Here is a 13307-nt window from a genome sequence, read left to right as displayed (position 1 = left end):
TAATATCACTGATGAACTTAGATGCAAAAATCCTCAACTAAATATTATCAAACCAAATTCAACAATACATTAAAAGGATCATACACCATGATCAAGTGGGATTTATTCCAGGGATGCAAGCATAGTCCAATATCTCCAAATCAATCAATGTGATACACCACATTAACAAATTGAAAAATAAAAATCATATGATCATCTCAATAGATGCAGAAAAGGCTTTTGGCAGAATTCAATATATATTTATGATGAAGACTCTCAACAAAGTCGGTATAGAGGGAGCACACCTCAACATAATAAAAGCCACATATGAAAATCCCACAGCTAACGTCATATTCAATAGTGAAAGGCTGAAAGCATTTCCTCTACGATCAGGAAAAGACAAGAATGCCCACTCTTGCCACTTTTATTCAACGTAGTATTAGAAGTCCCCAGCAATAGCAATCAGACAAGAAAAAGAAATAAAAGGAATCCAAATTGGAAAGAAAGAAGTAAAACTGTCACTGTTTGAAGATGACATGATACTATATATAGAAAACCTTAAAGGTGCCACCAAAAATCTGTTAGAACTAATAAATGAATTGAGTAAAGTTGCAGGATACAAAATTAATATACAGAAATCTGTTGCATTTCTATACACTAACAATGAACCATCAGAAAGAGAAATTAACAAAACAATCCCACTTATAATTACATTAAAAAGAATAAAATACTTAGGAATAAATCTAACCCAGGAGGTAAAAGACCTGTATTTGGAAAACTCTAAGACTCTGAAGACAGCACAAACAGATGGAAAGATATACCATGTTCATGGATTGGAAGAATTAATATTGTTAAAATGACCATACTACCCAAGGCAATCTACAGATTCAATACAATCCCCACCAAAATACCAATTGCATTTTCACAGAACTAGAATAAGTAATCCTAAAATTTTTATGGAAACACAAAAGACCCCAAAGAGCCAAAACACTCTTGAGAAAGAACAACAAAGCTGGAGGTATCACACTCCCTGGTTTCAAACTACACTCCAAAGCCACAGTGATCAAAACAGTAAGGTACTGGCACAAAAACACACACGTAGATCAATGACAAAGAAGAGAGAACCCAGAAATAAACCCAACTTACACGGATGGTCAATTAAGCTACAACAAAGGAGGCAAGAATATGCAATGGGGGAAAGAAATTTCTCCAATAAATAAAAGAAAGCTCCAGCTGAGAAAACTGGACAGCTACATGTAGAAGAATAAAATTAGAACATTTTCTCACACCATATACAAAAATAAACTCAAGATTAAAGACTTAAATCTAAGACCTGAAAACATAAAACCCCTAGAAGAAAACATACGCAGTATGCTCTTTGACACCAGTCAGAGCAATATTTTTTTTTAATATGTCTTCTCAGACAAGGGAAACAAATGCAAAAATAAACACATGAGAATACATCAAACTAAAAAGCTTTTGCACCATAAAGGAAGTCATCAACAAAATGAAAAGGCCACCTACTGAATGGGAGAAAATATCTGCAAACAATATATCAGATAAGGGGTTATTATCCAAAATATCCAAACAACTCATACAACTCAACATCAAAAATAAATAAATAAACAACCCAATTAAAAAATGGGCTGAAGACCTGAATAGAAATTTTTCCAAATAAGACATACAGATGGCCAACAAACACATGAAAAGATGCTCACTATCACTAATCATCAGGGAAATGCAAAAGAAAAACACAACGAGGTATCACCTCACTCCTGTCAGAATGGCTGTTATCAAAAAAAACAGCAAATAACAAGTGTTGGTGAGGATGTGGAGAAAAGGGATCCCTTGTGCACTGCTGGTGACAATGCAAATTGGTGCAGCCACTATGGAAAACAGTATGCTGGTTCCTCAAAAAATTAAAAGTAGAACTACCATACAATCAGCAATTCCACATCTGGGTATTTTTTTCAGAACAAAAACAAAAACACTAATTCAAAAAGATATATGTACCCCTATGTTCACTGCAGCATTATTTTCAATAGCCAAGATATGAAAGCAACCTAAGTGCCTATGAACAGATGAATGGGTAAAGAATATGTGGTATATCTACACAATAGAACATTACTCAGCCATAAAAAAGAATGGAATCTAGCCATTTGTGACAACATGGATGGACTTAGAGGGTATTATGCTAAGTGCAATAAGTTAGATAAAGACAAATACTATACGATTTCACTTATATGTGGAATCCAAAAAACAAAACAAATGAACAAACATAACAAAACAGAAACGGACTCACAGATACAGAAAACAAACAGGTGGTTGCAGAGGGGAGAGGGGTTGGAGGGATAAGTGAAATATGTGAGGGAGATTAAGAGGTACAAACTTCCAGTTACAAAACAGATGAGTCATGGGGATGAAATGTACCGGATGGGGAAATATAGTCAATAACTGTGTAATAACTTTGTATGATGACAGACAATAAATAGACTTACTGTGGTTATCAGTTTGTAATGTATAAAAATATCCCATCACTATGTTGTGTACCTGGAACTAACGTAGTGTTGTAGATCAATTATATGTCAAGAAACAAACAAACAAACATGACACACAGGCTTCTAAACATTAAGAGAAAAAAAATCCATCATTTTGTTGTACCATTTACCTTTACCAAGACTGGTAAAAATCCACCACCCTTATTAGAGAAATAACTCAAAGTTCATTCTTTACTGAAAATGGGTCAGTAATGTCTTCCTTGGAAACAAAGGACAGCAAACCACTGTAGGATTAAAAATAATTCTCAAGCTTTTTCTTCATTTGTTACTGAATCAAAAGTTTTGGCTGTTTTTAGTGCCCAAAGAGCATCAAAAACGTTTCAGATGAACAGTTTTGTGAGCCGTCCTATGTAATAGAGATGATTTCATTGTCTAGTCTAGAAATGTGAAAATCTAAAACCATGAGGCAATAGCTTGGTAATTTACAACTTAAAAGGATGGTTTATTCAAACAATTGGTTAGAATCACTATAAATTAAATAAAATTTCATTTGATAGAAAAAAGATCTTGACCTCAGTGAGCTGGATGCTGGGTGACAATGTCAGGAGACCCCGGGGCTGGACGGGGGCAGTAGGACTCGCCTCGGTGCCTCCACAAAGCTGTCACACGGCAGAGGCGCCAAAAGATATGGGATTTATCACGAGCACCAGGACTAAAAAGGTCAGTCGGACTAGAGAGCATCACAAAGGCTCCTGACTGTCGGTTTACTGCTCCTCCCGAGGTGGGAAGGGGCTGCGGCAAACCCAATGCGAGGCGCCAGGACGTGGGGCGTAAGACCGTTAACCTCAAACAGTGGCCCCAAAGCAAGGCTAGTGCTTCAGAGGGAGAACGAGCATCACTGTCACATTTTAAGCGCTTGGGTCTCAGAGGGGGAGGTGCTGGGTCTCAGAGGGGGAGGTGCTGGGTCTCAGAGTGGGTGGTGCTGGGTCTCAGAGAGGGAGGTGCTGGGTCTCAGAGGGGGAGGTGCTGGGTCTCAGAGGGGAAGGTGCTGGGTCTCAGAGGGGAAGGTGCTGGGTCTCAGAGGGGGCGGTCCTGGGTCTCAGAGGAGGTGGTGCTGGGTGGGGTCCAGATCCAAGATTCTGATTTGGGAAGGGGAAAGGTAAACCCACCAACCTAACAGAGGAGCAGAAGTACTCAGGCAGAGAATGCTTTTATTCTATCCACCCCACCTCCTCAGAGCAGGAGGTGAATAGGAGAAAGTGCATTTATTTTAAAAGCAAAAGAATTCCAAGATAGTAAGCTGAGACCACCACCTGTGATGGGAGCAGGAGGGCCATCAAACCATAGTTACTTCACATGATAATAAGCGCCCTTGATGCTTGAGGAGGGTAGAACTGTGTAGATAACCCCTCCCCGCTCTTCTCTCACAGGTGATTCAAAAACCGTAAGGTCACTTTCTCTGACAGCTGTCTCCTGGTTACCAGGCTGCAGACCAGTCCCAGGTAAAGAGCCGGCACCTAGACGGGGGTCAAGGAGTTGGGCTGTGATTCAGGGAAGACGCTGATGAGGACTGGGGGTCTCTGTTCGACGCTTGAAGCAAAGGGGCTATGCGGTATGGGCCGTGTCTGGGGAGTTGAGGCACAGGTCCTCCTGGAAGCAGACGACGCGGGGGAAGGTGTGTGTGCCTGTGCCGGGGGCAGCGCCCTGTGTCGCTGGTGACGCTGACCCCTCGCCCACCCAAAGCGGGGCCAGGAGAGCCCCAACGCGGCCGCCGGGGCGGACAGCGCAGAGGAGGGCGCTGCGGAGAGCACTGCCCTGGGGCCGCCCCGCCCTGCGTGTCCCGGCGGCTCCGCAGAGGCCGGCAGCCCTGCCCCGTGGTGCTGTCCCACGCCGCGTGCCCCCTAGAGCTCCGGGGCCGGCTGCCCCACGGCCTGCTCCTCCACAGGCTGCATGGCCTCCTGCACGTAGACGATGAACTCCGAGGCCTCCCCGCCCTGCGTGTAGACGGTCACCGTCTCAATGCCCTCCACGTCGTCGGAGGACACCACCAAGTGATGCTGCTCGGCCAGCTCCACGGCGGCCTGCTGGAGGGTCTCCTGGATCATGACCGTGCGGTTGGAACTGGGCTCCTCGTCCGTGACCTGCGGGAGGGCAAGAGAAAGGTCACACGGGCCCCACTTCCAGGTCCAGCAGGACAAGAGAATCACCGCGACTGCCTACGGAGCATCTGGCACATTCCAGGAGCTGGTCCTTCCTGCACAGGATCATCTCAGCAATGCTCTACGCTTGCTCTCACCCCCGGTTTATAGGTGAGGAGAGTGACGCCCACCGGTGCAAAGCAACGTGGTCAGGGGCCCCAGCTGGGGCTAATGGTGGAACCCAAGTTCAAACACCCAGTCCAAGCTCTTCTCGTGATGCCAAGCTGCCTCCCAGAGGCGTGGGAGTTGCCGAGGCACTCTAGGAGTTATTTTCTGCAACCGTGTAGAGGGTTGGGCGCGGGGTCTCCTGGAAATTCATAGCTGGTCCATTTGGTGGTGAAAAAGGGACTAGTTTGTCCTGGGTTATCTGTCTCTCCACACACTCTGGGAGCTCAGCTCTGTGTATGAAGAAGATCAACATCACACCAGGCAGGAGCACCCGCCCTTGCACGCCTGGTTTTCCCCAGGTGTCGTCCACCAACACTAGTGCCTCGGAGCCACGGGAGGGGCCTGCTGATGGGCACTCACTGCCCCGGGGCTCTGTCAGTGGAGGGGGCCTGCTCACTCCTACGGGCGGGCCTTTCTCTGTAGCTCCAAGCAGGCAGATTCCAGACAAGGCCAAATTCCAGCTGGTGCTAAGGCCCCAGCTCCCTGACTGTGCATTCTGGTCTGTTTTACAACTGTCTTTGATCTTGAGAAGAGCAATAATACAAACAATATGGGAAAGATTTAGAAAGTGTTGAGACCCTAAGAGCTGCAAAAATGACTGAAGGATTAGAAAACCAGCCCAGGAGGACAGTGAAGGGGCCTGGACTTGCTGAGCTGGGGAACGAGAGCCCTCAGATGTAGGGAGGGATGTCAGAGAGACCGGCCTTTCCCAGGGGGTCCGAAAGGCGAGGTGGAAAGAACTTTGTCCTGCACTTCGTGGGGCTTACACAGCAGCTCCCCCGCAGTTAGCTGTGAGCCTTGCCCACTTTCCCCTGGGACTCTCAGGTGCCTCATCTGTAAAATAGGGACGAAAATGCCCACTTCAGAGAATGGCTAGGAGAACTGAAGAAGATTCCGTATGCAAAGTGGGCGCTTAATAACATCACCGTGCTTTTGGTGCCTTCATTCGTGTACTGAACAACGTTTTCTTAAGGTACTGCGGCATGTCAATTATTCATTCATTCAACAAAACCTTTGTCAATTTATCAGGTCCCAGTGGACTGAGCTCCGTGAGGGCTAGGACGGCACTGCCCCGGCACAGCTCTTCCCCCAGAGCCAGGTGGGCAGGGCAGATGCCTGGCACGGAGCAAGAACCCAGTATTTGTGCAACGATGCTCCACCGGGTGCAGGTGCCCTGATGGGCGCTCAGGCAGCACATGGTGGAAAGCCAGTCTAGCGGGGCAGACACAGGAACCGACCCATGCTCTGACAGAGTGCCAGGGCAGCCTCCGGAGGAGGCATGGGGACGGGGCTCCAGGCAGAGAGGGCAGAAGGAGCAATGACTCCCAGGACCCCCAGGAGAGACTGGAAGCAGTAGGTCTGCTCAGGTGGCCTCCGTGAGCTCCCATTCATGACGCTTCTGACTCCCTTCCCAGCCGGAGCCTGGCGTGGGATGGTCTCCTCCCTGCCTGGCCCTCTGTAACAAGCCACGACCCCACGCCGTCTCTGGGAATGGCCCATGGGGCTTCCAGGGGTCTCCCTCGGCCCTGGGCCTGTGTCATTCCCTGACAGCAGGAAGGGCTGTGTCAGATGGGGTCATGTTTAATGCAGAGAAGAAAATGGACGAGGCACCTCTGGGGTGGGCTCCACACAAAGTTACTGATTGGAAGGAACCTTTAACTTGGACTGACGGAATTTACCAGAAGCTAGAGAGATACCCTGAGTGGAAAGTATTAATCCTTTTAGCCTGAGCTGTTTTTCTGCAGTAGATGGAGGCCTTTTTTTTCTTCTTCTTCTTTTACTGTTTGTTTCAATTTCATTTAAATGGGAAAATGCACTGTGAACCAAGACTTTAGAAGTAAATATTGATTTATTTCACTTTGAAAGAAGGTACCTGACAGAAGGGTGGGAAAGGGGGAAGGAATACTCAACAAATGCTCTTCTCTTAACTGTCAGCAAATTCTACATGAAGAAAGAAGTCAGGAGGCATGGGTGATTTATGCTGAGGTCCCAGGACCTCAGGTGTGCAAAACAAGCTGATGCACTTCAGGTAAACAGATGACACAATGGTGATAAAAAAAAAAAGGGTGAGATCAACCAATACACGAGCTTTGTGATACACTCCTGGCACTGTCGTTCACACACAGTGATTGCCGTCATCAGAAATGAAGCCTCAAATGAGGACGTCGCCAGCCTAAGATTTCACTGTCCTTTTGGACAACTCTAGTGCCTCGATAGCTGAGTACTGACAAGGGCTGACACTGCTGCCCCGGACAAAGAGATCCCTGCCGGGCCCAGGGCTTTGATGAGCAGAGGCTGCAGCTCCTGTTCCCATGGCAGCAGGGTGGACACACACCCAGGAGCCGTCCCAGGAGGTCCCAGGACGACTGAGGCGTGGCCACTGCCCACAGATGTGGAAGAAGGGCAGAAACCAACAAGAGGCCACCGTGCTCGAAATAAGGGCGATTACACGCTAACTCTGTCCCATCAGGGCCCAGGGCCACTTCGCGGAAGGCGCTGTCTGCAGATGGTGGGAAAAGGCGTGGCAGGCCGACGGAAGGCGGCAAAGGGCAGGCGTGTGCCCACAGCCCCACCAGGGCCACCGCCACCTCCCAGTCACCAAGCCCACTGGGCAGGGTTCCATCCTCACCTCTCCACACGGTCCTCTGCTGTCTGACGCTGCTCAGCCAACCTCAGCTTTACCCACTGAGACGCCCTCTTCGCTGCTTCCACAGCCCTCCGATTCCAGGCTTTCCCACCACGCTTCTCGTGGCCCCCCTCAAAGCCTGGAGGACTCCTGCATCCCCATCCTGCGTCTCCTATGGGCCCCTCGTCTGCACTGAGGCTTTGCTCCTAGCTGAGCGAGGGACCCCAGACCTCGAGTGTGTCTGCACAGGGGAGGCCCCCAGGGGCTGTGTGTCTGTCCAAAGTGCATGAGTCACAGGAGAGGCGGCGCTGGGGAGCAGGGGCGGGTGAGGCCGGAAACGATGTTCACAGCCAGATGCTGAAGAGCCTCGCTCACCAGCTGAGAGACTGAGACTTGGTTTTACGAAGGAAGACGCTGGCGGCTTCCCAGGAAGGGCCCTGCCTCACCCAACCCGCGGCAGCCCCTGAACCGCAACTCGCCTAACACGGGAAGAGAAGACTTAGCACCATCTGTCTCTCCCACTAAATAGCTATATTTATTTGCCCATATTACCTTTTCTACGTATTAAGTCTATTTAACATAATCCTTTCTCCATTTTTTTCCCCAATTTTCAGCTCCAGGGATTTGTCCACCGGAATCACCGGTTAAATTCACTCACTGCTAATTATAAGAGTAAAATAAACTTTCCAAACACTGTCCGTTGGGCTTAATTCAGCAGACAGAGTGATGAAGACAAAGATAAGTGTCCAGTTCACAGAAGTCCTGCGAAGAGTGGCCCTCCAGGTGGCACAGCTGTAACAGGCGGGGCGTCCAAAGCCTAACTCACGACAAGTCTACGTTCTCACGAGCTTGTGTGAGCAGCTCTGCCGGCCCCGGAGAGGCCCCGCTTCACGTACAGCTGGAGAAAGAGGAGCCAGGAGTGGTGGAGGGCTGCGTTCCAGAGGGAGGCACGGAGGCTCCCTGCAGAGCAAGCCCCTCCTCCCACGTCCCGCACTCCACCTGTTACGTGATTCCCACTCTGTTTGTTGTTTTGTTTTATGTTTCTGCAAACCATGGAATTCCTTCCCTGTCCCCATGAAACCCAGTGGACACTCTCCCTGCCTCATCCCAATCATTTGCACACAGCATCTTGTGGCTTGGGCATCTCTGAATGAAACCTCTAGCGTCTGGTGACTCATCTAAGGTCAAACAGCTGGAAAGTAGCAAAATCTGGACGTTAGTCTGGGTGACCTCAGGTCCGGGGACCTTCCTCAGCTGCTGTAGTGTGGCAGCGACTAAAGGGATTGCATGCCATAGATCAACAAGGTTAAATTATTACTCTTTACCCACCCCAGTCAGTTTATGGCTGGCTGTAGAGCTCTCGACCATTTTCTTTGTTCAAAACGATCACACTCTAGCAGTTTAATCTATTAGCACAGGCTTGCAATTGTTCTCCATGGTAGAAATAATCTGGCTTCACAGTGTCATTATCCCCTGAGATGGGTACTCCATTTTCCCCAAGTGCTGTATCTAACACATCTTCCAGCTAAATTATCGGCAGCATAGAGAGCTTAATGGAAAACCTTAACCTATAGGACTGTGCAAATTATTCACTAAGTCAGCCTCTGAGTTCTATAGCTCTGCCCACCTCAAGTGTTCCAGAGTCTAGACCAGATCACTAACAGACCCAGGCACTCTACTGGGTTCTGTTCTCGCGGGAGAGCAGCTTCCCACCGAGACCCCATCTCCTGCATGGAGATGACGGCGGCTAAGGGATAGTCGGGATGTGGATGGGGTCGCTTGTGCCCCAGTCTGCACACCTCTGCTCCGCTGCACCGCCTCCCAGATACACAGAGAGGGTCCTGTCACCTAAGACGTGGACACTCAGCACCTCCCTCATGCCCTACAAGCTCTGCGATAAGCGAGCAAAGGCTTATGTGCGAATGAGTGAAGAGGGCAGCACACAACCCTACGTGCCACACTGTGTGTCCCCTCACTGAGCACAGCCCCTTGGGCATCCGTGCCCGGCCAGACCCTGCCTGCCCGGAGCTGCCGCCCCACGCCCAGTGCCCTCCCGGCCTCCTGGGTCCTTCCCCAGTGTGACTGCCCTGCTCGGAGCCCCTCCCTCACTCCCTTTGGGCTCCTGCTCCATTGTCACCGCGTCCAACAGGACTTCCCAGAGCCACCCCCCTAGCAGAAGCAGCAGCCTCGGGCACACTCCGGCCTCTCCTGCCCTCGTTCCTTCACTGCACTGTCGCCCCTGGAAATCACGTCACCTGTTCATCTATCTGCTCATCATCGTGAGCTTCATGAAAGCAGGGACCTGGGCCGTGTTTTGGCCACTTTGTTCCAGCACCTGTGATGTGGCCTGGCATGAGGAAGGGCCTAGCCAGTACCTCCTGAACAGACGGCATTGGGCTCCACGTCTGCACCAGAGGGGGGTCGGCACTCCTCGTGGGCGTCTACGTGCTGTACAACCATGGGCCCCTCTTCTCTTTTTTCTGTTAGCTAAATTTTTTAAATAATACAGTCCTTTAATAATTGGGAAAAATGAGGCAAAAAGCAAGAGAGGAAAAAAGAAAAAGAAGGAAGATGCAGAATTGCTTCTTCCAAAAGCCACAAGGTGTTTTGGCTGAGAAAACATTTTCCCTCAAAAGCACAGGACGGTTCTTAGCGCCATGCTGCGCACAGAGCTGGCGCTTTGAAAAGCTGTGGAGAAACTGAACTCTGCAGAGTAGCGCATCAGCGGGGAGGTGAGAAGAGGGTGGGCACCCAGCCTGCGCCACGAGGGAAGACGAGGCAAGAGGTCCCAAGTCAGCATTTCCTCCTGTACCAGCAGGAATGAAAGTTCCTATGCAGAGTGAACGCAGCAAACCCTGCAGAAGGTGGATGCAGACGCTGGAGCGAGGCCGGTTTTCTAAGGAAGACAAGGTCTGATTTTGAAGAGAGCTTGCAGCGTAAAGTGCTGCTTGCCGGGGTCCTCACGCGTAATCAGGCCCTACCAAGCATCACCCGATGATAATGTCCAGTAGGCAGGCGGGCAAAAGTTACCAGGCCCAGAGCGAGTGACACACCAGAGGAGGGACAGAAGACAAGCTTTAAAATTGGAAGCAGATCTGAAGGGCCAGTGCTTGCAATGGTCTGCTGGCCAGGAAAGGTGCTACCGGGGCTGCAGCAGGAATGTGCAGTTACATTAGCACCTGTGCTGCAAGACAGACAGACTGTGGCCTCTGTATGGACAACTCTGAATGGTCAGCCATTCACTGAATAAGCCACCTGACAAGCCTCTGTCTCTCATCTGTCGTATGCTGAGTCCCCATGTACTTCAGATGCCCTCTCAGCCTCCTGTTCTAAGGAGAATTCAATGTGTCAGACACTCTGCTGGAAGCTGGAAACAGAACCGTGGGCCCCCCATGCTCCCCATCCTGAAAGGGCTTGCAGACTAGTGGAGGGGGCAGACAGGACACTTCTCCTGGACCCCCAGGGTGGGCGGGGGGCAGAGTGAGTGGTTGTCAGGGGTGGTTTCCTGAAGGAGATGGCCCGGTCTTGAACACGGTAGCATTTCCAATAATCAGAAGAATGTGAACATTTTCTAAGGTCCCTTCCACTGCAGAAATTCTCGGCCTCTATGATACGGTAAGAATTAGAGGGCTGCAGACAAAAATCCAAATAGTACAACCAGACAAGAATGAAAAAGAACACCTGGCAGTGTCTCGCATGGCCCGCCGAGCTGAGGTGTCCCTGCAGCCATTTCGCAGGAGCAACACCGGTCTGAAGGGCTGCGCGAGGCCTCTGCACGCTGCACCCTGTGAGCAAGTGGCACTAGACTATGCACAAAGGAAAAGAGAAACAAAGAACATTGGAAAGAAGATGGTGGAGTAGAAGAATGTGCGCTCACTCGCTCTTGTGAGAGCACCAAAATCACAGCTAACTGCTGAACAGTCATCAACACGAAGACACTGGAACTCACCAGGAAAGGTACCCCACATCCAAAGACAAAGGAGAAGCCACAATGAGACGGTAGGAGGGGCACAATCACAGTAAAATCAAATCCCGTAACTGCTGGGTGGGTGACTCACAAACTGGAGAACACTTATACCACAGAAGTCCACCCACTGGAGTGAAGGTTCTGAGCCCCACATCAGGTTTCCCAACCTGGGGGTCTGGCAACGGGAGAAGGAAATCCTAGAGAAGCACACTGTGAAGGCTATTGGGATTTGATTGCAGGACTTTGACAGGACTGGGGGAAACAGAGACTCCACTCTTGGAGGGCACACACAAAGTAGTGTGTGCATCGGGACCCAGGAGGAAGGAGCAGTGACCCCAGGGGACACTGAACCAGACCTACCTGCTAGTGATGGAGGGTCTCCTGCAGAAGCGGAGGGTGGCTGTGTCTCACCATGAGGACAAGGACACTGGCAGCAGAAGTTCTGGGAAGTAATGCTTGGCGTGAGCCCACCCGGAGTCTGCCATTAGCCCCACCAAAGAGCTGGGTAGGCTCCAGTGCTGGGTTGCCTCAGGCCAAACAACCAACAGGGAGGGAACCCAGCCCTACCCATCAGCAGACAAGGGGATTAAAGTTTTACTGAGCTCTGCCCACCAGAGCAACAGCCAGCTCTACCCACCACCGGTCCGTCCCATCAGGAAACTTGCACAAGTCTCTTAGATAACCTCATCCACCAGAGAGCAGACAGCAGAAGCAAGAAGAACTACAATCCTGCAGCCTGTGGAATGAAAACCACATTCACAGAAAGATAGACAAGATGAAAAGGCAGAGGACTATGTACCAGATGAAGGAACAAGATAAAAACTCAGAAAAAGAATCAAATGAAGTGGAGATGGGCAACCTTCTAGAAAAAGAATTCAGAATAATGATAGTGATGATGATCCAGGACCTTGGAAAAAGAATGGAGGTAAAGATCGAGAAGATGCAAGAAATGTTTAACAAAGACGTAGAAGAATTAAAGAACAAACAAAGAGAGGTGAACAATACAATAACTGAAATGAAAACTACACTAGAAGGAATCAATAGCAGAATAACTGAGGCAGAAGAACGGATAAGTGACCTAGAAGACAGAATGGTGGAATTCACTGCTGCGGAACAGAATAAAGAAAAAAGAATGAAAAGAAATGCAGACAGCCTAAGAGACCTCTGGAACAACATTAAATGCACCAACATTTGCATTATAGGGGTCCCAGAAGGAGAAGAGAGAGAGAAAGGACCAGAGAAAATATTTGAAGAAATTATAGTTGAAAACATGGAAAAGGAAATAGCCACCCAATTCCAGGAAGCACAGAGAGTCCCAGGCAGGATAAACCCAAGGAGAAACACACTGAGACACACAGTAATCAAACTGACAAAAATTAAAGACAAAGAAAAATTATTGAAAGACGCAAGGGAAAAACGACAAATAACATACAAGGGAACTCCCATAAGGTTAACAGCTGATTTCTCAGCAGAAACTCTACAAGCCAGAAGGGAGTGGCACAATATATTTAAACTGATGAAAGGGAAGAACCTACAAACAACATTACTCTATCCGGCAAGGATCTCATTCAGATTCAACAGAGAAATCAAAAGCTTTACAGATAAGCAAAAGCTAAGAGAATTCAGCACCACCAAACCTGCTCTACAACAAATGCTAAAGGAACTTCTCTAAGCGAGAAACACAAGAAAAGAAAAGGACCTACAAAAACAAACCCAAAACAATTAAGAAAATGGTAATAGGAACATACATATCTATAATTACCTTTAATGTGAATGGATTAAATGCTCCACCCAAAAGACACAGGCTCGCTGAATGGATACAAAAACAAGACCCATGGGCTTCCCTGGTGGCGCAGTGGTTGAGAATCCGC

The 13307-nt window shown here is 48.9% G+C and overlaps 1 protein-coding gene across 9 annotated transcripts in view; it reads right to left on the bottom strand.

Annotated features, from left to right (window-relative positions):
* Window positions 1-2951: 2951 nt before the first annotated feature.
* Window positions 2952-13307, bottom strand: part of ZFAT (zinc finger and AT-hook domain containing) — a 271720-nt gene continuing 261364 nt past the window's right edge. For all 9 annotated transcript variants that reach the window (XM_059902251.1, XM_059902247.1, XM_059902249.1 and 6 more), the window contains one exon: window positions 2952-4618. In XM_059902251.1, the coding sequence (XP_059758234.1) occupies window positions 4379-4618 (240 nt within the window). In that variant the 3' untranslated portion in view covers window positions 2952-4378. The remainder of the gene's footprint in view (window positions 4619-13307) is intronic.

The sequence above is a fragment of the Balaenoptera ricei genome, chromosome 17 (assembly GCF_028023285.1).
Source record: "Balaenoptera ricei isolate mBalRic1 chromosome 17, mBalRic1.hap2, whole genome shotgun sequence".
Lineage (NCBI taxonomy): Eukaryota > Metazoa > Chordata > Mammalia > Artiodactyla > Balaenopteridae > Balaenoptera > Balaenoptera ricei.
The sequence above is the reverse complement of the archived record's forward strand: the minus strand, read 5'-3'. Positions and strand labels throughout refer to the sequence as shown.